The following is a 24,488-nucleotide window of genomic DNA, read 5'->3' on the forward strand; positions in this document are numbered from 1 at the left end:
ATACATAACGGTCGCTCGGAGATCCCATAACATCCTTCCCTAGGGATGCACTCCCGAATTGCTTTTTTATGAGCCGTGCAGTTAGATGTATGTTGATCCACGAGATCAGCACCAGAGGGCTCTCTATCTGTCTAACATAGCTATTCATGGACCTATCGACGTTTGGTTGGTAGATGCTGCATTCTCCATCTTGGGATAATGATGATTGTCTCACTGTCGCCTTGGAGACTCTTGCGTCAAATAGGGGTATGAGTCAAGTGTCCAACTTAGCTAACTTCAGGCTTGCCGGATTCCTGAGATCTATTATCTTCTATATAATAATACTTCTCTTCGTCATTTCTTTCATGGTATTATGTTGTTTTGTTCTCGTTTTCATCGTTTCGCTTCCCTACAAGCGCAAGTCACCCGTTTTCCACCATGTTGGTCGCCAAGGGCTTGGGGTTCTTCTCCCTCCTCTCTGCGGTGCTGGGATCGTAAGTCTCTCCGCTGCTGGTCCCTTCCTCCCTTTGTATACCCCTTATGACAACTCTCTTGTGGGATGATATAAGACTAATGGAGGCAGTCCGCGCACTTCTCCTCGCGATCAGCACCCCCAATCCCGCTCCGTGAATGCCACAACTGAGTATGATTATATCGTTGTCGGCTCCGGGGCGGGTGGTGGTCCCCTGGCTGCTCGCCTGGCTCGGGGAGGATACAAGGTCCTTCTCCTGGACGCCGGTGATGATCAGGGTAACTCTCTGCAGCAGATGGTTCCAGCCCTTCAGTTACAATCGACCGAGTATAGTCCCCAGAGCTGGAACTTCTACATCAACCACTACACCAACCTCACCCGCCAAGAGGAGGACTCCAAAATGACTTACCGTACTCCGGCCGGGAACCTGCATAGGGGTCCTAATCCTCCCACAGGCTCTGAGCCACTGGGTATTCTGTACCCGCGTGCAGGTACATTGGGTGGATGTACCGCTCACAATGCTATGGTGTACGCTCCCTCCTTGCCTATCCTTTTACTATCATGATGAAAAGAGAAACAAGAAAACTGATTACGACAGCACGGTCTATCCGTACGAAAGCGACTGGGACAACCTCGCTGCTCTCACCGGAAACGACTCGTGGGCGGCCGATAAGATGCGCGACTACTTCCGCCGTCTCGAGGTCAACCGCTACACCCCGGGCGACGTCGTCAGCCACGGCTATAGTGGTTGGCTCCAGACCTCCCTCACCCCGCTAAACCTCATCCTAGACGACATGAAGCTGCTCTCACTCGTCATCGCTGCTGGTACTGCCGCTGGCAAGAACCTGGCGGGCAAGGTGATTAACACCGTGACTGGTCTGGCGGAAATCCTCATACGCGACGCCAACAGCGGCACGCGTAACAGGACCGAGGATCTCTACCAGCTCCCTATCGCGGTGAAAGTGCCCGACTACAAACGTTCCGGATCGCGCGACTTCCTCCTTGAGACTGTGGCTGAGACCGATAATGATGGCAACCGCAGGTACCACCTCGATATCCAGCTCACCACTCTTGTCACCAATGTAGTCTTAGACAGCTCCGGCCCCCGTCCCCGCGCCATTGGCGTTGACTACATGAAGGGCAAGAGTCTATATCGTGCGGACCCGCGGTCGGACAGTGCATCCCCCGGCGTGCCTGGAAGCGTGTACGCAGCCAAGGAAGTCATCCTCTCTGGAGGCTCCTTCAACACCCCACAACTACTCAAGCTCAGCGGCATCGGTTCCAAAGCTGAACTAGATAAATGGAATATCTCTACACTCGTTGACCTCCCTGGTGTCGGAACAAACCTGCAGGACCGCTATGAAACCAGCGTCATTGGCAAGTTCCCCACAGACTTCTCCCTTATATCCCAGTGTACCTTTCTTGGAGCCCTCCCTGACCCGTGCTATGAGAAGTGGAAATATGAAATCCTTGATAAGGGCGCCTATATGTCTAATAACATCCCCGTTGCTATTATCAGGCAGTCCTCTGTGGCTGAAAATAATGAACCTGATCTGCTTATCTCTGGTGCTCCTGCTAACTTCCAGGGCTACTTCTCTGGTTACTCAAGTAGCTCCTGGAACGATGCGCGGCACTGGTCCTGGGTCACACTCAAGTCCCGCTCGCGCAATAATGCAGGGACCGTCCAGCTCCGCTCCACTGATCCCCGCGACACCCCAATCATCAACTTCCACTCCTTTGATGATGGTGTCACTGCTAATGATGCAGACCAGAAGGATCTCCAGGCTGTCTATGAGGCGATGGAGTTCTCCCGGTCCATCTTTAAAAACCTTGTTCCCCTGCAAGGTGGATTCGAGGAGACCTGGCCCGGTCCCAACGTCACCACTGAGGCGGAGATTAAGGATTTCATCAAGCGTGAGGCTTGGGGTCACCATGCCTGCTGTACGGCTCCGATTGGCGCAGATGATGATCCGATGGCGGTGTTGGATGGCGACTTCCGTGTGCGCGGAGTTGATGGACTTCGGGTTGTCGATGCCAGCGTCTTCCCCAGGATTCCGGGATATTACCTTGCCTTGCCGACTTACATGATCAGCGAGAAGGCGGCAGATGTAATTTTGGGGGAGGCCTGATTTATATACACCGCTATTTAACCTATCCCATGGGGGTGGGTGGTATGCATTTGTCGAAACACGGAGCAGACATGGGTTATATTTCATTTGTCTCGTGACTTCTTTGCTTATACTAGGGGATTCTTGGCACTCTGAGAATCGGGACTTTCAACCCTCTTTCCCTACTCATGTAAGCAGGGACACCTTAACGTGTCCTCGCAGCACCCGCTCTTTTAATCTTTTCAATCAATCAATTGATTCAACTCATCTTTTTGGATTGGTTCCCCTTGGTAGATTAGCCCTATTCTTGCATACAATGCCATACCTAGACTGCGGCTAAGGAGGGCAAGTTTCCTCGTCTTTCGTCAGCTCGACCAAAAGGTCCCCGAATTTGAAAAGTTTCTCGAGGAGTGGGCACCGAAAATCCCAGGGACCAACTACAAGGGGCCCAATGGTCCTGAGAAGCTGGGTGCTCATCTGATGGGACGATGGAAGAGCGGTAGGGCTACCGTCCTCATATCATATTATGATCCATCGACTAGGCAAGGACTAATCAACAATCCAGGAGCCCCTGTTGCCAAGGCCCTCGATGAGGACAACCCAGACTTGGCATTCGATAACAAGTTCGATTTCAGGCCCAAGAAGAGCATCAAAGGCTGTCCGTTTGCCGCTCACATCCGCAAGATGCGTCCTCGAGCCGATAAGAAACGTGACGCTGGGACAGAAGAGGATGGCGACACCACCGAACTGCCAGAGGCAGAAAGTGATGAGTCTGAGGCCGAAGGACAAGAAGAGGATGCTAGTGTCATCCTCCGTCGTGGTATCACCTTTGGTCCTGAGCTCACCGAGCAGGAAAAGAGGGAGAAGACGACAATTGAACAACGTGGGATCTACTTTACGTGCTACCAGAGTCTTATTCGGGACGGGTTCAACTTCCTCATGACACGTAAGTTTACCATTTATGTTCAGTTATTCGGCATCTGCCTATGATGCTAATAAATATAGGCTGGGCGAGTAACTCGTCCTTCCCTGAGTACAAGACCAAGACTTTCCCCGACGGGCCGGGTATGGACCCCTTTGTCAACCAGCGACTCCGATCCGATCATCCCGAGGGACACATCAGTTTATATGATGGAAGCAATCCAGACAAGACGGTTAAGCTTAATCTTGGTATCAGTCCGTGGGTTGATCAGAAAGGTGGTGAATACTTCTTCACTCCTTCAATCAAGGCTTTATGGGAGCAATTTTCAACTGCCATTCCGGTCAAATAGGCCAATTTCAAGCTCCCAAGGATGACCCCGATGGGATTTATTTACACGTGAAGATCGCTCAGTTAGAGGAGTCAAACAAATAGGTAGAAAAACCAAGAGAACGGACAGAAGAGACGGAGAAAAACCTTATTATGTCTTAAAATAATGACCTTCATGCAAGAGATGTGTCGCCAAGAATCGAACACGAGTGCCAAGAATCGAACCTGATTCTGCATATCCTCAAATTAACCATGTAGATCATGTGGTTGGCAATTCAGGGGCTTTTACTTTGCGGGGAGCGACTGAGAAGAAGCCAACAACAGCACCTTACAGAAGTTGGGATCACACACAAGGGCCCAAGACCTGCAAAGAGCACTCGACACTATATAGTACTCTTTTGAACTTGAGATACACTCCCCAAGATTCTCCTACCATGCCACTAAAAAGGAAGTCCACAGTTGATGCAGGACAGCTTAGAAGAATTGGCAGGTCAAAGCGAATAGCCGTCGATGATGGCTGTCCCAGTACTCGCACCCAAAGCAGTCCCAGTCTGGATCCTTTCGCCCGTATGAATAGAGATGTTGTGAATCTCATCTTACACTATCTCTCACTTCCAGATCTTACTGGGTGCGAGTGTGTCTGCAGAGGTTGGAGAGACACCATACACTGGTGGGTAGCAGCATTTGGATTTCGTGTCCATTTTCCGCATATTATCTGGGATCTCCCGCGAGAGTCAAACATCGCAATCTGGGAGGCGTTCAAAGTCCACGGTGGGTATTTATTGACTCTATTATACATACCTTCTGATGCATCCATATCAACTTAAAGTCAAAGCATACTAATTTCTTTTTGCGCCTCTCCTCACTCGCAGCCCGTCAACAACATCGCATTCAGTCAGGCAAACCATCGTCAAAGCAAGAATTCAACTTCCAGAGTTACTTTACTATGACAGTGGTGGAAAACTTTGTAGCTGGTGAAGCGAAACAAGATGAACCAACTGTGTCTTGGCATAAACTTGCTGCTCCAGGTGGCGCAGTCGTGGATACTAAAACAGTTCCCCTCAAGAAGGTCTGGAGGGTTCATGTGGACTTGATGTCCCTCGAGATGAATCAGGATGGCATTTTACTACTGCGGCTCAGGGAGAAAGGGAAGGACCGTGCCAGGTATGTATGTAAATCTGTCTGCTACAGAGCAGGTCAGCTAATTCTCACAATGTCGATTAAGAAGTGCTGTCTATTCGCCCATTGAGGGCAGAACAGTTTGGCGGCAAGATCACAGGCACCATGACCCAAAGTATGGTGTTCCAGGCGGGCTCACCCCGCTCTTAATAGGGAGGTCTGTACTGCATTGCGCGAGACGAGGCTCAAACCGTGACACTTTTGATCTTGTTGGCATCGACTTCCGAGCCTCCAAACCTACTGTTATTTACGAGTCATCCGCCGTCGGGCCAAGAAACTGGGCCCATAACAGAACCTGCAGAAGACTTTTACGCATAGGTAAACAGCATGAGCTTGTGATGCTAAGTGATAATGAGAATTGGGTGGGAACGGGGAGGATTTCGATTCTTAATGGTGAAAATGGCCAGCTCCTCTTCCAGTTCGACGGCGGGCCAGCCCGTTTCTTTGATCGTAACATACTGGTGCATCGGACTATCAACCAGTTTTCGATCCAATCAGTGCCAGCACGCGTCCGGCTGGGCGATGCTGTACAGCCCTGGGAAGCCCATGCCAAATCAGTGCGGGACTTTATTATCATGCAGACGTTTTCCTTTGCCTTTTCTGGGTCTGACAGCAGCCTCGTCAATGTAGTCAGATTGGGTACAGATGTGATTCTCAGCCCATGCAATGATTACGCGATCGCCATTCAGCCCTTTGCGAAAGTAGCTGTCGCGCTACAGTCCGACGGCAACACTCTTCTGAGCGAGCGGATTCTGAGCTACCCACTTGTCGAAACAAAGGAAAGCCATCTCATTCAGATGGCAGAGGCAGTGCTGAAAGCATCGTGTCCTCCGGATTCAGCACCCCCGAACTTGCGTCACTGTTTCATTCTCCAGCAACCGGGGACCAAAATCAGTCTCGGACCATCATTAAGCCAACCAGGACCGCTGGCCCCTGCGCCAGATATTCCACTGCGTTCCGTCAGGGGTTTTGTTGATGGTGGACGCCTTTTGTTGGAAGCTTCTGAGGCCCAAGTTTTGCTGGAGTTCTAGATGGATCTTTCGACTATAACTGCGCTTTAATCCCCACAACATTAGCACAGTGGTGGGTGTAGGGTGAGTATCATACAGAGCTGGTGCGCATAGAATCCTGCAGGGATCGATTAGTTGTTATTCTATCTGGCAGTGCTGCTGCAACAGAGGGTTATATGCAAGGACTCATCGTTTTTTTTTTTTTTTCTTTTTTACTTGAGTATCTGATATCAGTGCAGTGCGTGCAACCATAGGGGGATGGGAGTGGTCAGATGTACTCATTGGAGAAAAAAACTAGTCCACATTGTAGCTATAGTCCGTCGTAGAATTAGCCTGCCCTTAGCTGTAAACTGTCACTGCTGAGTCCCTCATTCAACCTTCATAGTCATGGACTCATGGACCATAGTCCACAGTCGTCGTCGTCGTCGTCGTCGTCGCTGTCATTCTCTCTGCCATCAACTTGACCAGCTCAGCCCTCTTCTGCTCTTCATCTGGTATCTGATTTATCACTGCAACCTTTTTCATGAATTCCTTGCGTTTTTCTTCCTCAACACGGGCTTCCTCCTCCTCTGCTTCTTCGTCGCTATCAGTCAATCCGATAGTATCAGCGCTCTCAACAAAGATGTCTTCTTCAAGCCGGTTGTCCTCTTCTTCCATTTTGTTCCTTTCTTCTTCCCGTTGTTTCTTCTCGGCTTCTTTGTCGACATTCTTCTCTCCGATCTTCGTCCCGTTCTCATCATACACGGGCCTGAAGCACTCAAGTCCGGTCTGGTTTCCGTTCTCATCGTAAACGGGTTTGTAGTACTCGGTACTGTCCAAAGCTTGCTCTTGGACCTGCTTGAGTGGCTGGATCCATTTCCAAGGTTAGTCCATGTCAAAAGCATGCGAGCGAGACACTTACATTCCTATGGAGTATTTGAATGCTGTGAAGCTTGTAGATAGGTCCGGCGTACGAGACGACGTATGCGATCTCGCTCTTTATGAAGTTAGAACTTGAACCATAACTCAAGGCTTTGGAGAACAAACCGGTTTTGCTTTGTATGTCGACCAGCCTTCAATGTTGCCCTTTACAAGGGACGATCCACTACCTCCAATCTTCCCAACACCGGTGGCTCCAAGATCCAAACCCGCGCTGGTGTCCCGGTTATGGGCGCTTTGCATAGTAACGGCACACTCCTGGGTTGACCATGTCTTTTGGATAGCCCACAATCCGTACTTTTTGATATCGGCACCATAGTCGGACTCCACAAGAGCCTTTGCATTTTTCTTGACCCATTCCTCAATCGGCTTTGTGTAAGGACCCTTGAAACTTTCATTTACCACTACCTGGCCGGTGATAAGCGCTGCTTTTCCGGTCTTACCCCATTTGTTCTTTGCATTAGCTGACACATCCACAGGGGCAGCAGTCAGGGCACCTGAAAGTCCTCCAGTGAGCCCGAAGCTTGCTTCGGCTTCACTTCCCGAGGACCTGGTTTTCCACATGCTTTCTTTGGGTTCTTTACGGCGCAAGGGCCGATCAAGCCCTGTGAATCCCAGTCCTTCAGGATGTCCAGGCTCGGAAATATCGGTAATCAAGTTCCAATCTCCGTGTCTGTCGAAGTACCCAATCGCGCCGGGGTGGAGGGTACTAAATGGTTGAGGTTTATATAGATAGTGACCATCGCCATTAGGCTCCATGAGCTGGGCATACTCTTCCTGGATACTGATAGTCATTGTGAGAGATGAGAATGAGTCTGCGTTGAGGTGACTGAATTGTTTTCTTCCTGGATAGCGGAATCGCGCACTTTAATAAGTTTGTGATGCGGTGTGTGCGGGGTGCCTGAGTCGGATCATAGTCCAAATTGGCAAAGAGTTTCGTATGTGACCTCATGATAACTCCTCAGTTTGATCCTAGTGCGATTAAGATCAACAATATGCAAGTTGGTCATTAGCCCCTCTGGTTCCTTATACTTTCTTAGTGTGCTGCGTTGGGATATTGTCAGCCAGAGTGGAACCCTACTAAGTTACCAAGAGTATCCATTAAGACATGTAGGTCAGACCCAAGGCTTGAATGCAGGCTTCTACCTAGACAGTTATTTGCTTTCCTCTGGCTGAGGGGCCTTCCTGGCACGATGATCAGTGGAGATGTGCGTCATAGTTCAGCCCGCCACGGCGCCAAGTACACACAGCAGCCCATTATCATACGAAGATCAGAATAGTAACAGCCAATCATTCTGCCTTACAGATTATTATGCCAGCGCTAGGAGCGGTGTTATCTCATCAACTATCAGTTAGTTAGGTGGCCTAGTGGCTAGGATTTACTATTTAGTGTCAAGAGATTATCTCTGTTACAGAAGTTCGCTTTTTAGATGGCGTGGGCAATATAGGGTCAGGGTGGGTTCTAATTTCTAGAATTTGGACTCGAAATCGCATAGCGGTTCGGTGCCAACTGGTTTTGAACCCTCCTGAACTCGGACCGAATGCAACTCTATATGCAGCAAGCCTAATGTTGTGTCCCTGCTGTGTTGCCCCTACTACTACTATCCCTACTAGCTAGAGATGGTTGTCTGGACGCCTTTTTGGCTTAGTGGTTGGATACGACACCTAATATTCTTAATTTCCTTTTATTTACCTTGTTTTTTAAGTTTCTGCTAGTAATGTATATAAACTTAATCTAGTAAAGCTCTAATCATTAGCACTTTATCAAACTTTTTATCCTTTTCAATCTAGCTATCAAACCTAGTATGTATAGACAGGGAATTCGGTAAGGACAGTATGAGACTTCTGTGAATCTTAGCAAATCGGCGTGTTGTAAACAGTGGTAAAATAATGCGATCTGATTGGCCAATCCAGAATTCAAAAGGTCGCATGTTCTCGAGTAAGCAGTGACTTATATCAACGAATTATTTATAGCTCAGCCGAATTCGGATTTGGGAGGTTTCGGGTACGGGCTAAGTAATGATCTGAGAGTGTTCATGAGGAATTGTATTCGAATTCTCAGGGTCAATGGTCAGCAGGTACTGCCAAATTCGAATTCTTCATCGCGTCCACGTACAATTCCCCTGGATGTATTCTCACGAGCACTTAGACGGGGTGTTCTGCCTGCAGTTAATGTGAGATAAACCTGTTAATGTAGTGATTTGATTTGCCTAAGCAACTATTCTTGACTACTAGACGCTTAAATTGTACAATTATAGATATGTCCGTCCTTGTCACACCCTAGCTGCTAGATCTGCACTAATCACCCAGGGTATTGTTGACTTAATAATTTCCGTTTCTGCTGGATGCGATATCTAAAAGAACTAGGACCATCTCATCCCTCTCTATACAGGCGGTTTGTAGAAGGCTACTGCTGACTTGACGCATTGCCAACGCCGAAGGCACTTGAATTCTGATGAGGGCGCATATGCCGCATTTTCACTTGGCTTCTTTTTGTAAAACATGGGCCTGCCTCAAGAGGCTACTATCCCGATAGCTATTGCAGCCATTGACCCTAGTTTCGAGGATTGTTGTTCATCTGATTTATGATGGAAGTTTCAAGTCGGCGATATGCCTCCGCCGTCAAGAACTCATATCGCCGACTTGGGATCTAGCTGAATAACAGCCATATCGGCGACATCGTACTTGTATTTTATATTGCGCTCCTCCTCCTATAGCTGGTTTTTATTTCTAGGACTTTTATGCCTGGAACAATCTACTGACTGACTCAATTCACCGCTATTTGTTGATGATATGACGCGAGCTCGGTTATATACATCTCTCCGACCATTGTGCTCCAAGCCTGATGTATCTGGGCGATGTGGAAATACTCAAGCGGTCGATACCCGTCCGAGAGCAAAGGTGCTACCATTTCAGTTACGAGCATCCTCAAGCTGGCAAAAGCATACATTAACCAACCCCTCACTCCCAACTTCGTTCAACCAGAGCAAAGAAGAAAATGCCGGCAAGCTACACCATATACTGTCAGTTTAAATCCTCCATACGCTCGCAACGTACTAACCTACCCAGAACAACAACTGACTCGCTCGTCAACTGGACCCGCCAAGGCTCCTTCTGGCCCCTCGCCTTCGGTCTCGCCTGCTGCGGCGTCGAGATGATGGCCGCGTCCATGCCCCGATATGACCAAGACCGACAGGGCATCATCTTCCGCGCCTCGCCCCGCCAAGCCGATGTCATGATCGTCGCTGGAACAGTGACCAACAAGGTGGCGCCGGCGCTGCGACAGCTGTACGATCAGATGCCGGATCCGAAGTGGGTGATAAGTATGGGAAGTTGTGCGAATGGGGGCGGGTATTATCATCACTCGTATAGTGTTGTCCGGGGCTTGGATCGGTTGGTCCCGGTGGATATCTATGTGCCTGGTTGTCCCCCGATGCCGGAGGCACTTTTATATGGTATTCTCCAGCTGAAGAGGAAAATCAAAGGTACAAAGGTGACGAGGATGTGGTACCGGAGATAAGGTCACGACTGAGCATTGCCCACCTCGTCAAACGGGTTGTCGTATTGCCCAGGAATACCGTCAGTCAAGAAGCTCGAGAACGGAAAACACTCCATCATTGTACCATAATTGGCCTCCTCTGTCAGGACTTCTGCCATGAATGACCCGCTAGAAATTTCGGAAGCCTGGTTGCGTTGCGGCTGCCTCCATATAGCATCAGAGAGAGACTCAATGGTGCTTGAAGCCCCCAGTGAGCGATCATGGAAAGAATTAGTGCTGTGTTCCTCGCCACCTGAAATTTCACAGCCCATTTTGTGCAGTATTTTCAAGAACATAGAATAGTACCACAGGAGCGGAGCCCAACGATCTTACAATGTTTTCAGGACAAGCATGCAGAAGCGCGCCTATGCTTTGCAATTTCAATTCTATCAGGTGAATTTCCACTAATGTTCGCAATTTGGACACTTAGGGAGGCAAATACAGCCGGTAGCCTTTTGTCTATCAGCCTCTTGCGGATTGAATCTGTAGAGATGAACAGCATACGTTCGGAGGCACGACACGGTAAGAACCTCAGAGAACATCATGTCCTCGACGATCCGCACAATATTGACAGCAGCATCAGAAGGTAGTGACCCCATCTTCAGCCGGTCTGGGTAATGGAAGCCGTTCCTATGTAGAAGGATATGGCATGTACTGCCACTCTTTGTCAGCTACTATCCATCTGATTGCGGATTGACTGTACTTGTAGGTCAGATGAATGAGAGACGACCAATAGCCACTCTGCAAGGAAATTATGGAGTTGTTCCGCTGTAGGACTTGGGGAAGGGTTGTTCGCCATGACGAGACTCCGTCAAGACTGGTTTGTAGTCTGGACTCATTGGAGCTGGCACCGAAGAGAGCCTCGAGACAGTGACTGGCTGTAAAAAGTTAGCATTGTTTGCAGACGATCGTGGAATATATACTTCGCCTGGCCAAGTCGACAAGATACACAATGTACAGACGACATTCTTGAGTCTGACTCCCGAGCAAATGCGTATCATGCAAGTCATCCTTGTCGTCCTCGATATCTGCCTCAGATAACAAGGGCACGCTACAATATGCCTCATTGACATGCGGAGTATTGCCCAATGTAAGCGCCATAAATATATCATGACTCTATCATCCGGTCAGCTGGGTCCTGTCTGCCATGTCCACACTTACATAGACGGTCCACCATATACGTCTCCACAACTTCTGTTGCCTTTCCGGTAAGCCCGTATATGCTTTGCTAAATATGACAATCAATCTCCGCAAAGCATGATAAAATCACGATTTCAACTACCTCTGGTGCAAACCGAGAAATTGTGCAAGGCCAACAGCAAGCCCAGTCCAGTGCCACATATCCTTTTGTTCCAAAGGGCTACCCCACCAATAGGAGAGAAGGTACGAGGCCTGGACTGTGGCAATAGCGTCCGATTCATAGTTCGCATCGTACAATGCCTTTGCTCTTTGATAGAATGTGAATGTGGCCATATAGCGACTGGAAAACCCCGCTTTTTCGATCGATGACAACTCACAGTGAGCCGCGGCGACGAAATACAGCGCCTGCAATACAAGCGCGGAGATCTTCCCTGCCTTGTACTTGGTGTCGAACTCTGATAGATCGAAGGTAGGACAGAGAGAATATACTACCGCGAAGATCGTCTGGATAAGAGCATCGCTTATCTCTTTGTCGAGACGCTGGAATGCGCCCATTTCTCGTAACCGGCTGCGCTCGCTACGTTCATGAGCGTCGAGCTGATCCTTCGTCGACTGCCCCAAGTGGTTCAAATACAACTCCTCAATGCCAAGCTTCAAGGAGGAACTGTCAAAATCGCCCTGGAACGGATTCACCATCTCACGTAGGACGTAGTTGAGATTGAACGAGTCGCCGTAGTACACCACCTCGTTGCCACGGCCTGGGTCACTAGCCCTGTTGATAAAAGCCGGGCTGCGCGGTTGACCGGATTCACAGGCTTCTTCCCAGGTCGTCCCAATCTGTCCAGCATCTGGACCGGTGCTTTCTCGAGCTAGTGGAGGTTGAGTCCTTGGGCTTCAATGGCTCGCATCTGGAGATCGAACAGCTCGACGAGCAGACGCGCTTCGATGGTCTTTAGTGCTGGAACGCTTGTATCTGAACAAACTTAGCAATCTCAAATCATAACCAGCATGACAGATGGTGTCAGTACTTTCCACGTCGCGAGATGATCGGCTCGCATTCCCGTCCAGCCACTCGACAGTTGATGCACGCCTTGTCCTCGGTTCGATCGCATTTGACTCGGCGAAGATTACAGGACTTGCAAGCCACTTTTGTCTTGGATTCTGAAGACATTTTGCAATACCTGGGGGTGCTCCTTGTTCGCACAGAACGCGAACGAGTGTTGCTTGTTTGTCACGGAAGCCATCACAGTCATCGTCGGAAAATGTCGGATATAAATAGAAAGTCATACCGATACTTTCCGTCCCGTAGTAAATAAGGCTCAATGCTGAGGCCTGGGGGAACCTTTTGTTCGTCCTTATGATCAGGAGAACTTACTCTTCCAGCCTCACCCTTATTATGCTTTCATGCTGGAATTGGACACAGTATCCCGACCACGCAAATTGAACTGTTTGGTTTGCTTGGAGCTCTACACAAGACTGAGATATAGCATGTAGAAGCAATGGAATCAATTAGCCCAATACAGATAAATGTCTCCCCTCTAGGTAATATCTAAGTGCAGTTGATAAAATCGCCGTTGTTTCCATGGCGCATCGCCCCGCAGAACTTTGCCTTTCCCTCCTTTTTGCCATCCTTAAATTCAAAGACGAGACGGTCTGGCAAGGTCCTCACGCTCTGCCCACTGTATACGGTGCCCGGACTGTCTCGATCCAGGGGGAATTCCATGGTGCTCCTGCCGCAGGGGAAGGGAAGATTTTCGCCGTTGCCAAAGGTATGCGGGTAGTTTCCTAAGCAGCAGTGAGTAGGGTTGCCTTCAAGAATTGGTTGCAAACTGACTGTCTCCAATCTGCTGGCCATTGTTGGCGTATTGCGCTGCCTTGATAAAAGCAACTTTGAGCTGTCCAGAGGTGTATGACGTCTCTCCATAGTTATTCGTCGCAGGGCAGCTGTAGCTTTTATCCGGTTCTTGGGCGATTTTCAGATCGTCCGTACGCTTGTACAGCTCACCATCGGCCCCACCAACAGAAGGCACCATTGAGACTGGTACACTGGTGATACTGTCATAATCTTCCGAATGCACGATAGGTTGGGGATAGGCATGGGTGACCTGGGCCACAAGAGCGCCAGCCAAGAGAGCATTGAGAGCCAGAGAATGGAAGAACGACGGCATCTTGGAGGTACAAAAACAGGTTTTCAGTAATGATTTGTTTAGAGACTGGGATCTTGCTGCGGAGTGCTGTAGAGGTAAGTTGATAAACTGAAGCTCTGGCAGGTTTTCGAGATACCTTTATACCTGTCGGAAGTCATTATCGTGATGCTTTTGTCGTGAAGATCCAAGGCATTCGCAAAAGGGGCCAAATATGCAGCAACCCACAGTCAACATTGCAGCCCTGGGGCTGAGCAGAGAAGAAGCAGATCCAATTTCAAGCAATAGCCTTGTGCAGATGTATACAGTGTCGGGAAGCAAGAGCCTGTGGCAGGAGAATAGCACGCGATGACTACAGTTTCTAGACCAGGCATTTATCTCTAAAAAATGGCAATAATACCTAGAAGTCCTTTTATATGAGTCGTTCAGATACATGAACATATAGAACACGGTCTTAATCGTACTTTATACATGGATTCGTGCTTTGGACATAGAAACCTTTTTAAGGTCAAGTATTGCCCCAGATTCATTTTGCGCGTCACTGTACTAGCACCCATCTCAATTCGAGCCCATTAGATAAAGCAGTAATTTCTTTGGAAAATGGATGGTCCAACACTGCTTTGTTTGAGAGTTTGATCATCATTAAGGGACCCACCGACTGCACCGCCATGTCTTTGGGGTCGGAGAATGTGGGGGCCATTTCTTGTTTCACTTTCATCCTTTCCACTTGGTCATACTATTATTATTCGTGGCTGAAAGCTAAGCCTTGAAGGAACAATTAGCTAATTCAGCCTTGTCTCATAGATAACAGATTGGCGTTAACCAGAATCCCACACAGCCCAGACCTAGGTTTTTAATACGAAGCACCCTTCAAATCTTCTTCGTGAGAACAACCGACCATAACCGTCCAGCATCTCCAAAATCTAAACATTATGGACTCTGAATATGAGGCTTTCATCACGGCGCAGAGCCAGAAAAAATATCCCCCACCTACAAACATGCTCTCAGCAATCAAGTCACTCTTGGCGGATCCTTCCACTCCACCATCGGCGGCAGCCAGAGAAGCAGTGTCGTGCTTCATCGCGGAGTCCAATCCAGACCCAGACTACACATCTCTATGGCCTCTCCTTTTTGCAGCGATCGGTAAATTCACGGGCCATAACGACCGCCTAGTGGACTTTGTTGCGGAACTGAAGCGTCTGTCTGACTGCAACGGAGCCTTTAGCCGGCTTGAAGGGCTCAGTGAATATATGACGGAGTTTGTCTTTGACTGTATGTCTTCTCCAAGATCAGCTACAACCTCGAACTAACAAAGTAGACGTCGATCATCCATTTTACGATTCTCAGCGCGATGAAAAGCGGCAAAGTTGGGTCAATGTCAATTCTTTCGCAGCCAAGCTCTATGCTCGGGGCATCCGTGCTAATAACGTGGGTCATCTTCGTCACGGTGGCTGGGTCTTGAGAAAGACACTGGAGAAAGCACCTTGGGAGAAATTCCACCATGAAGATATCGAACAGGAACTGGAGGACCTTGACAATGATGACGATGACGAGGAGTATTGTGAGCTACGTGACCGCCTGCTGGAGGAGATTGATATCAGGACCCTCAATGGATGGGTACCTGCCGCAGCACAGTGGATCAGACATTGTGGCAGGGAAATATATGGAATGGAAGGATCAATGGGAAGAGAGTTTCCAACGAAGTGGACAGGATCCGAAGGTTGGTCAAAGGAACGGTGGGCGTTCTGGAAAGAAAGATTTGAATGGATCAGCTTGGTGACTGCCTTGGATCGAAAGACACGCAGGATGGCCAAGGAGATAATCCAAGAAATGGCAAGCATAGAACAGGGACAGGACTAAACGCCGATACAGTAGGTATACTCTTTGTCTCTCGCAAATCAGGATTGTTCCGCAGATATTACCTAAAACCATTGTCACAGGCATTGTTTCTATACCGCCATTTTTCCATTCCGCACCTTATAAATGACATCTTACTTATGGCGGTGATAATTACATTAACAAGAAATGGGGCCACAAGTTGAACTGTGTCTGTTATCATCTAAGAACTCTGGCGGTAGTAATTAGTTCTTTTTACTCAGGTAATGCAGTTATTACCCACTTCATGTGTAACAAAGCTAGCCGGATACTCATCTGGCCACAACACAAAGGCAGTCATTACCGCGAGGCGAGATGCCTGGTATCTCCAGAATCCGGACCAGATAGATCCCTTACACTAAGTACCCAGCTAATGGGGAGAAAGAGACAAGCCGTCCGGCCAACAGCCCCCAACCCAGAAATAGCCAGGTTGTCTGATCAGGACAGCCCCCTAAAAGACATATAGATGACTATATGCTGCATTTCTGAATATTCGCCAGCATCGGACCCATAATTACATTCAACGTTTCTCGCCTGCTGCGCTCACTCCAAATCCACGTCTCGAAGTCATATCGATGACCCAGGCTGGCTAGAAGGATGCTGAATTGTAGATAGGAGATGTGACGTCTAATACAGCCTCATGCACCAGCCAGGAAGGCGATTAATTGACTTGAGAGGCCCCTGCCCTTGCTCTCCTAGGTATCTTACTGGCCCGAAGGACTCTTGTTGATCCAACTCTCCCCGGAGTTATGCATTATTATGCCAGCAGATCCGGAGAAGCCACGCACGACTGTAGGTTGGAAAGGGCTCCTTTGCGACGTGGAAGCGGTTCCATATCTGCCGCAATTGGCTATTTAGATAGCCAATTGTCACTTAAATATTCATTTGAAAATAGCGCTAGCCCCAATGTGGCGCCTGGTCCCCTGTCAGCCCCACTGCAACCCAAGGATTGGACAACCACGCTAGGCCAGATCGAGAGCTTGGTCCCCTGTCATGCCCCACTTAGTCTTACCGAATGGCCCGACATTTCCGTTTTTGGACTTACGGGGGACTATAGATTAGTTACGTCAATATCAGTAAAATTGACAGACCCTATGCGCAGGCTTCCTTGCTTTTTCAGTGTCTCTCTTTAAAACCATGTCCATCCCAATGTCTCCGCTTCCGCTTCGGAAACATCCTGGAGACTTGCTTTAATAGTCACAATGGCAGTGAGCGCTGACGAGACCTACCTCCAGTCCAATGCCGGTCCCAAGTCTTTGATGTCGCCAGGCGACGCACAACAGGAGGCCGAACGATCCGATGTCTACCAGACACCGCCTCATGGGCTGAAGGAATGGCTCTTCATTATTGTGTTGTGCTCCACGCAACTTTTCGTTCAAGGCTCCTTCGGATACATCCTCATCCCTTTGTATATCGTGGGGCACACGTTCGGTCAGGGACCGTCAGAGGTCACGCAGATGGCCTGGCATGTGGGCGGTTATAGCTTGACGGTGGGCACGTTTATTCTGATTGCGGGGAAGCTCGGTGATCTGTATGGTTCCAAGCGCATCCTTATCGTGGGTTGGGCATGGTTTGGTGTCTTGTCCATCATTGGCGGCTGCAGTGCCTTTACGCATTCACCAGTGTTTTTTGATACTTCTCGAGCGCTCCAGGGCATTGGGCCGGCATTGCTTCTCCCTAATGCGCTCGCCATTGCTGGAAGGACCTACCCACCGGGCAAGAAGAAGAATATGGTCTTCTCCGCATTTGCCGTGGCCGCGCCACTGGGGTGCTTTACCGCTGGAGTCATCGGTTCGGCCTTTGCGGAGTATGTCTGGTGGCCCTGGGTGATGTGGACGTACAGCATCGGATGCTTCGTTATTGGTGCGATTGGACTTTGGGTTATTCCACCGGACTATCCGCACCACGGGAAGCGCGCTGGTGCCCAGTTTGACTATATCGGGTCTGCTCTGGGCGTTGCAGGCTTACTCTTGCTCAATATCTCATGGAATCAAGCACCAATCGACGGCTGGTCCACGCCTTATGTGTATGTGCTGTTGATTGTTGGGTTTCTCGTTCTGGGGCTTTTTCTCCTCCAGGAACGGCGCGCCGTGGATCCGGTTCTGGACGTATCCATATTTAGTCGACGTGTTGTAGCAGTGCTGGTGACAACCGGCTTAGGATGGAGCAGTTTCGGTGTTTGGTTCTATTATCTGTTCCAGTTTATCCAGCATTTCCGACATGTGTCGCCTTTGGATTCAGCAGTGCAGTTCGCGCCAGGAGCCATCTCAGGGATCCTTGCTGCCCTTGCGACACCCTATCTAATGGCTGTCGTCTCTAGCAGCTGGCTAATGGCAATTGCTTGTGCTGCGTTTCTTGCTGGATGTCTCCTGCAGAGTACGGCACCAGTAGAGCAGTCCTACTGGTTGAATACATTTTGGTCGTTTGTCATCATGGCCTGGGGGTAAGGCCCTACCACGCCCTGCTCAACATGAGCGAAGCTAACCTATCCTCCACAGGATGGATATCTCCTTCCCTGCGTCCACTACTATCTTGAGTGATGCAGTGCCTGTCAAGCACCAGGGAGCCTCGGCATCACTAGTCAACACCGTCATCAATTACTCCATTGCCATCGGTTTAGGGATAGCTGGGACTGTGGAGGCCGAAGTAAGTCATCACGGCGTGGACCAGCTAAGAGGATACCGTGCTGCTCTGTGGACGTCTGTGGGACTAGCTGCACTTGCATTTGGTATCGCTTTGCTGTATGCCGTCTGTACATTCCATGAGCAACGACCCAACAGGGAGAGCACCCAGGAAGGCGACACTCAGCTTGTGTAGAGACCTGTAATTTTTTTTCTTTTCCGACTCGAGAGAGAGAAGGGAAACAAAGGGATTGGTAAAGCTTGCTCCGTATTCCCAGACAGGGGTTTGCGGAGTGAATCCGCTTGAGAAATTAGGAACCGGTGCGTCATTTACTTGGATTGCTTCCTCAGATCTAGTGGAATTACCGAAATGACGAACCGGTCTCATATACTCATATCTTAATTGGGCATACAGTTGCTCGAATCAAGAGCGATCTTCGCAAATTGTGCGCTGCATCTGGACAATAGCTCATTGAGCCAGTCAGTGGGAGGTCAGGGGTTCCTGTTGATGAACATGATCAACTCTCCAACGAACCGATCACCAAAACTTTAGAAGAACTCCAAACAGCTCCTCTCCTTACCATTGTTAAAAACTCCTTGCCAGCCAGCGATGTGGTCCATGTCTGGTCGCGCATGTGTGCAAGATCTACCTGACAATCTCAAGCAAGCCGCCGAGCAAGGCTTCACAGGTATCGTATTATCTACGACGACTTAGACACATCTGTAGGACAGTTCTCTGGTCGTGCCAGTTGCCTTAAAAATTTCAAATGCGCTCTCCCGGTCTGCCACCTCTGCGCCTCGCTGGAGCTGAAGATCGTCGCCCTCAGCCGTCCTGGTTTTATCAAGACGTCTTTGATGAAGCCGAGTAAACCCCCTTGTGTACGATAAGCTGCGCTTTTGCTTTAAGATCTGTGCTATACACGAACATCATCCTTATCCTGTCCAAAAAAAGTGATACCCAAAATGCAGGGAGAGATTGTTTTGCCCAAGTTAGCGGGGTGTACCATGAGGCCAGATACATATTTATATAGTCCTACTCCTATGCTATCCGGGTAGAGACGCTTTGCATGCATCAACCTTCTGTGGAATACGAGCTTTGATATCTCCGTTAAATTTCCGATGCTCTCTTTCTGCCCAAAGGCATATGTAGAAAGTCGAGTCCAATCGATTGCGCATAGCCGACTGTACTCAGTAGACGTCACATGACACTATAGCGGCGGGGATGATGTAGCCTAGGTGCTTTGTTGTGGAGATAAGCCAACTTGCTCACCTCTCCCTCTTGCGACCATGGCAACACTGGGCAAAATGTACACCTCAGAGGTGACATGACGGACCATGGCTCCTGTTTCCCAATCTCAACCCAATGAATGGGTCTTCATCACCACCACTCCCTCGCGGCCGCGTCTGACCAACGGGCAGCAATCTCAGGTGCGACAGCGCGTCATGCGCGATATTGGTTACACCCGCCGGAATACTCACACAGCATTACTTCAAAGTCCTTCGACATCATCATGCATATCGAGCGACACGACAGCTTCTGCTTCATCTTCCGGCCCTTTCCTGGTTGACCTTCAGTCTGGAGGGCGTCAAGACCCAGAGTGTCCCACCTCGTCGGCCCATGTCCCGTCGCTCCTGACCTGTCGCATTGTGTTGGATAGGGAGTCGCAGTGCCTCCTTCACCACAGTATGCTGCTTTTCATAGATCTGTGATTCCATCTGGCCGTACTAACTGATCTTTCCGCCCAGTGTTCTCCGACGCCGTCCCGAGCCAGTTTCGAATATACAAAGACCGTTGGTATCCAATATGCATCACGAATTCCGCCGCGTTTGACCAGATGTTGGCTACATATGCTACCCATATCTCACATTACCACATGCAAGACGACTTGAAGCGCTTCATACTATCAAATCATACTAAAGCGCTTGTGCGGGTTCGGAGTGCTATCAGTGATATGTCGCTAGGCAGTAAGCAAGTCTTAGAGGGTACATTAAGCGCGATTACTGCCTTAGCGTGCTATTCCCACCTGCAAAGAGATATGGTTTCATGGAGATCGCACATGGCGGCTGTGGCAAGACTTATTCAGAAGCTGGGCTTATCGCTGGAGGCATTGGATGAGAAGTTGGTGACGGTGGTTAAATGGTTCGCACACACAGGCCCAATTCTTCTCACTTGGGGCGCTCTGCTAACAAGTACAGGGTGGATCTGATTGGTTCCTACGCACTTGACATCGCCCCTGCTCTAGGAGACATAAATGGGGAAGTTGATTATATACATAGCCACTCCAGGTCTGTGCCACAGTGCTTAAACTCTTTGGATCTTCCGGCGCCCTTGCTCTCAGCTTTTCAATTATTACAATGGATCAACATACAGATAATTCCGCAAGTCCCTATCTGGTCAAATCCAGTAGAGGTTGATAGGCTAATTCACCCACTTACTCATCGCTTCTTGTCACTGCGCTACGATGCATACACTTTTGGTCCCGTATGCTCTGGCCTTCGATCCGGAGCGTTGCTATATCTCGCCGAGTTTCGACGGATGTCTGGCATCAGCCCAGTAGTGACAGAAGCACATGTGCGGCAGTTACGGCTTTCGGTGGAGGCTCTCAGTCCAACATCAGTCCCTTCAGAATTGACGTTATGGCTCCTTACTGTGGGTGACCTGGAGGCCACGGCAACCTCGGACCGGCAATTCTTCCACAGCCGCCTGCTTCTACTGTCTCAGGCACTCGAAATACATTCGGTCATCTGCTGGAAGCAAAGACTGAAAAGACTTATCTGGTCTGACGCCGTGTTTGACCATAAACTAGACATCATTTGGGGTCTGTTGCAGGGCTAATCTCAATCACCACATTAATCGCAGAGCTAAAGAGATATGTCCTCACGCCACGAGGATCGCATTCATCTAAAGAATGACTTTTTGTATCCTTGATTGCTTCATCGTGGTCGACCCGTCGATGGTGAATGCACTTAACTTGAGCAGTATCCGACCTTCTCTGGCTCGCAGTCACCCGCACAACCATCATAAAAGACACAAGGATGGTCAGCGTCGGTGCACACATTCTTCAGAGTGGCCGTATCGCCGTAGTTGAGGTTGATGCCGACTACTTCGCCGCCATCACGCGCGGTAGTGCCTTCGACATAGACATTCCGCTTGCATTGGTTGTCACAGTTACCGCAGGAGCGATAGACTTTGCCGTAGTCTTCGGCATAGAAGTTGATGATCTACATCCTTGAGTATTGGTTGAGGGAAGGAGAAAGAATCATCGCTCACATTGACAGTACCACAACCGTTGTGCTGGACAATCTTGTCCGAGGCGTGATAGGCACCACCACCGATGATCCAAGTCTCCTGGCCCGCCTTGTCGTTTTTCTGCCACATCATGAGACCTGACCAAGTATATGTATATGTGCCTTGATACTCACAATGGTGATTGCATCTTCGCAGACATCCTCAAACCAGACGAACTGCAAAGTGCATGGACCGTCACAGTGGACCCCCTCAGCCTGGTTGGCGCCGATGATGACGTTCTTCAGAGTAGCACCGGAGTGGAGGTAGAATACGGCGTCCTTCCAATCGCCCTCGGACTGGCCGTTACAGGCGCCAGAGCCACGGTCGTACTTGGCCCACCCGCCGTCGAAGACTTGTCCCGCCGCAACCTCAATCACGGCGCTATTGGAATGATAAGCGGTGGGGGTAGGAACTCCTCCCTCGTACCCCAGACATGCTAAAGCGACAGGAACGAGAACGGGGAGCGCCGCAATGCTTGACAACATAGTGAGGGTCTGGTAATAGGGATCGAATCGTCTGGTCTTCAAGACGAATGTCCACAGGTGAGATTACGATTCTTTATAGCCAGCGGAATGAGTGCAAAGGAATAAATAAATGGCACGATTGAGCGATGGAAAAATCATTGGTGGACCATGCTGCACCTCGCAATCTCGTGCAATTTACGTGCAGTTTATGCTACTGCACAACAGTGGAATAGTAGGGACAGCTGTGAGGTCATTCCAACTATTTCCCTATCATATCCTCCAATCGCAACCGGAGCCCGCCTTTGAAGCAAGTGTTGTCAAATGAAGGTGCCCTGGCTTGGCTCAAGATAGGCGGATATGGAGTGATGAACGCTGTAGTCCATGTTGCCAAGCATGGCGTCCGGAGTAATCTTTGCTCTACTGATGTCTGCTCGCACAAATCATAAAATGACCACACCTTGCGAGTCACGGTGTCATCGGAGAATATGATCGGGATGACTGCCAAGGACTTGGCTGAAACGAGGATGCTGATACTTCGGAATTTGAGTGGCTCTCTCTATATCGACCAGTCTGGTTTCTCCATGCGATTCCAGGTGAATCTTTCTCTTCCACCACTCGAATTCGTGTCTGCACCTGCTTATGTCCATATGGTCAGACTGTCTGAACTGGCGGATAAATAAACCTCATTGTCTTTGCGTGCTATGACCACATCCTGGCGTAGTCGCCACTCGATGGCAGGATGCTTGAGTACTTTAGTATAAGAACCAGTAACTGGAATAGCTTTCATCATTTCAACCTCATCCGGAGTGCGAAGCTATATTCGTAGCATGGGGCATCCAACTCACCTAATGACTCAAAAGGAGCACCTAGTGCTCCCACATCAAGATAAACAGGCAAATACCCGATAAAAGCAAGTGTCGTAGACAGAGGCAAGCGGTATCAGAAGCTGAACGCTTTCATTTATGGGATGGCGCATTGAGGAATGCAATACAGGCCAAGCTAAGGTCAGAAGAGCAGCAGCTTCTCTGAGGCATGCGGCGGGTACCCACTGATGAGCACATTCAGTGAGATATTTAGACCTCAAGAAGGATGCATTATTTGAAGTTTGCCTGGTCTAGGGTATAAATGTTTTGGTGAAGGAAGCTAGGATGATTTGCCAGGCCTGATCGGAATATGGCCAGATGTATATGGCTTTTGATAAGTGAGGCACAGTATTTTTTTGCATCTTACCCAGTCAGGAGATAGAAGGAGTCTGACCGCAAAAGTACTGTCGACCTAACCTCGACGCTTGACTGCATAGCGCTAAGGTTGTTTTGTCTTGGCCCTGATCTAGTAAGAGATGTGTTTGATAAGCTCGAAAACAACCACGTATCTGGACGTGTCATTTATACAGCAGTCATTCGAATACTCAAGACCTTACTGAGTGCAATACTACTGTTATTATCGCATGTCAGCTGGATCGAATACAACTTCAAGCCACGTGTCAGCTGTAACAAAATGTCCGCGAATTTCCACTTCTTCCCCCTGCTGCCAGCCGAGATTCGCGTCTATATATGGAATCTCTCTTTTCCCACCAACCGTGTCATTCGCATAACCTGTGATCGGGGCATTAAACCAACTTCCCGACGCTACGCCCGCGGCTTCCGCGTCAACCATCCCAATCCTGCACAGCTCATGGTCAACCGGGAAGCCCGCGAGGAAACCCTACGGGTGTTTGGCCCCTACTTCCGTACGGAAGAATCGCCGCATGCCTGCATTTACCTTGCCCCCGAGCGGGACACGGTGCATCTGGCGGAAGCGGTGCTAGCTTATCTTGGTGAGATCGAGCGCAATGCTCTTCAACGCATGATCATCGAGGTTCATGATTTTGTAATGTTTGAGACGTACGGAATGGGGGATTTGGGGTGCATGCAGGCATTGAAGGAGGTGGACTTGATTGTGTCGCGGACACCGGTGGCTGTGTACTTCAAGCATGATCCTGTTGAGGTGCTTAGAGATGCCTTTGAGGAGTATGCAAGGAATCAGCCACAGTGGCAGATACCTCAGGTCAGGGTGCTGGCTGCTTCGGGGAAGCAGATGGGCAGTTTTACAATTGATCTTTCGGAAGTTGGTACGCCATGACCATCGGTTCTTGTTGATGGACACCCGACGGATGAGAGTTCGGGATATGGGCATCGACTCGTCTAACAGCTTGCGATGATATGGCAGACGGCATTAAAGGCTGGTTCTCCCCAAAGCAGTCCTGGTAGCATTGAAGCAAGCAACCCCGCTACTGTTGCTGTCAGTCATTGCAATATAATTCAGAATGGCAGCGTGTCACACTGCCCTAACAGTTTGTCAGTATTCATATTTTTGTCGATATATAGATACAGCCGGTCAGTCTCGAAGAGGTTCTGCATGGCACACGGAGTGTACATAATGGTGCACCTTTACCGTTAGTCTAATTTGAGAACATATGCATATGCTAGAATCTACTGCACCGTCGAAAAGATAGAGAATGTA

General features: G+C 49.3%; 11 protein-coding genes across 11 annotated transcripts; 7 read left to right on the top strand and 4 right to left on the bottom strand.

The window, feature by feature from the left end:
* Positions 1 to 417: 417 nt before the first annotated feature.
* On the top strand, positions 418 to 3,830 carry Aspvir_006022 (uncharacterized protein; the record flags this gene model as incomplete). Its single annotated transcript, XM_043269230.1, has 6 exons — positions 418 to 473; positions 563 to 979; positions 1,050 to 2,559; positions 2,929 to 3,058; positions 3,125 to 3,505; positions 3,565 to 3,830. 6 exons carry the CDS (start codon positions 418 to 420, stop codon positions 3,828 to 3,830), a joined length of 2,760 nt encoding a protein of 919 aa, XP_043125165.1.
* A 924-nt stretch (positions 3,831 to 4,754) lies between these two features.
* Aspvir_006023 (uncharacterized protein) lies at positions 4,755 to 6,018 on the top strand (the record flags this gene model as incomplete). The annotated part of the gene is made up of 2 exons (XM_043269231.1): positions 4,755 to 4,972; positions 5,037 to 6,018. The coding sequence occupies 2 exons, from the start codon at positions 4,755 to 4,757 to the stop codon at positions 6,016 to 6,018; spliced, it is 1,200 nt and encodes a 399-aa protein (XP_043125166.1).
* A 372-nt stretch (positions 6,019 to 6,390) lies between these two features.
* Positions 6,391 to 7,710, bottom strand: Aspvir_006024 (uncharacterized protein; the record flags this gene model as incomplete). The annotated part of the gene is made up of 3 exons (XM_043269232.1): positions 6,391 to 6,843; positions 6,899 to 6,973; positions 7,024 to 7,710. The coding sequence occupies 3 exons, from the start codon at positions 7,708 to 7,710 to the stop codon at positions 6,391 to 6,393; spliced, it is 1,215 nt and encodes a 404-aa protein (XP_043125167.1).
* A 2,203-nt stretch (positions 7,711 to 9,913) lies between these two features.
* Positions 9,914 to 10,435, top strand: Aspvir_006025 (NuoB/complex I 20 kDa subunit family protein; the record flags this gene model as incomplete). Its single annotated transcript, XM_043269233.1, has 1 exon — positions 9,914 to 10,435. One exon carries the CDS (start codon positions 9,914 to 9,916, stop codon positions 10,433 to 10,435), a length of 522 nt encoding a protein of 173 aa, XP_043125168.1.
* A 1,296-nt stretch (positions 10,436 to 11,731) lies between these two features.
* Positions 11,732 to 12,880, bottom strand: Aspvir_006026 (fungal specific transcription factor domain-containing protein; the record flags this gene model as incomplete). The annotated part of the gene is made up of 3 exons (XM_043269234.1): positions 11,732 to 12,462; positions 12,531 to 12,566; positions 12,622 to 12,880. 3 exons carry the CDS (start codon positions 12,878 to 12,880, stop codon positions 11,732 to 11,734), a joined length of 1,026 nt encoding a protein of 341 aa, XP_043125169.1.
* Positions 12,881 to 13,142: 262 nt separating this feature from the next.
* Aspvir_006027 (uncharacterized protein) lies at positions 13,143 to 13,761 on the bottom strand (the record flags this gene model as incomplete). Its single annotated transcript, XM_043269235.1, has 2 exons — positions 13,143 to 13,378; positions 13,428 to 13,761. The coding sequence occupies 2 exons, from the start codon at positions 13,759 to 13,761 to the stop codon at positions 13,143 to 13,145; spliced, it is 570 nt and encodes a 189-aa protein (XP_043125170.1).
* A 908-nt stretch (positions 13,762 to 14,669) lies between these two features.
* On the top strand, positions 14,670 to 15,597 carry Aspvir_006028 (DUF3632 domain-containing protein; the record flags this gene model as incomplete). Its single annotated transcript, XM_043269236.1, has 2 exons — positions 14,670 to 15,009; positions 15,056 to 15,597. The coding sequence occupies 2 exons, from the start codon at positions 14,670 to 14,672 to the stop codon at positions 15,595 to 15,597; spliced, it is 882 nt and encodes a 293-aa protein (XP_043125171.1).
* Positions 15,598 to 16,814: 1,217 nt separating this feature from the next.
* On the top strand, positions 16,815 to 18,429 carry Aspvir_006029 (MFS transporter; the record flags this gene model as incomplete). The annotated part of the gene is made up of 2 exons (XM_043269237.1): positions 16,815 to 18,055; positions 18,111 to 18,429. The coding sequence occupies 2 exons, from the start codon at positions 16,815 to 16,817 to the stop codon at positions 18,427 to 18,429; spliced, it is 1,560 nt and encodes a 519-aa protein (XP_043125172.1).
* Positions 18,430 to 19,568: 1,139 nt separating this feature from the next.
* Positions 19,569 to 19,917, top strand: Aspvir_006030 (uncharacterized protein; the record flags this gene model as incomplete). The annotated part of the gene is made up of 1 exon (XM_043269238.1): positions 19,569 to 19,917. A coding segment is annotated over one exon (349 nt), but the record flags the coding sequence as incomplete, so codon positions are not given.
* A 1,283-nt stretch (positions 19,918 to 21,200) lies between these two features.
* Aspvir_006031 (pectate lyase) lies at positions 21,201 to 22,007 on the bottom strand (the record flags this gene model as incomplete). Its single annotated transcript, XM_043269239.1, has 3 exons — positions 21,201 to 21,455; positions 21,505 to 21,603; positions 21,657 to 22,007. 3 exons carry the CDS (start codon positions 22,005 to 22,007, stop codon positions 21,201 to 21,203), a joined length of 705 nt encoding a protein of 234 aa, XP_043125174.1.
* A 1,476-nt stretch (positions 22,008 to 23,483) lies between these two features.
* Positions 23,484 to 24,107, top strand: Aspvir_006032 (2EXR domain-containing protein; the record flags this gene model as incomplete). The annotated part of the gene is made up of 1 exon (XM_043269240.1): positions 23,484 to 24,107. The coding sequence occupies one exon, from the start codon at positions 23,484 to 23,486 to the stop codon at positions 24,105 to 24,107; it is 624 nt and encodes a 207-aa protein (XP_043125175.1).
* Between the last annotated feature and the right edge of the window lie 381 nt (positions 24,108 to 24,488).

This window comes from Aspergillus viridinutans, assembly GCF_018404265.1.
Source record: "Aspergillus viridinutans IFM 47045 DNA, scaffold_4, whole genome shotgun sequence".
Lineage (NCBI taxonomy): Eukaryota > Fungi > Ascomycota > Eurotiomycetes > Eurotiales > Aspergillaceae > Aspergillus > Aspergillus viridinutans.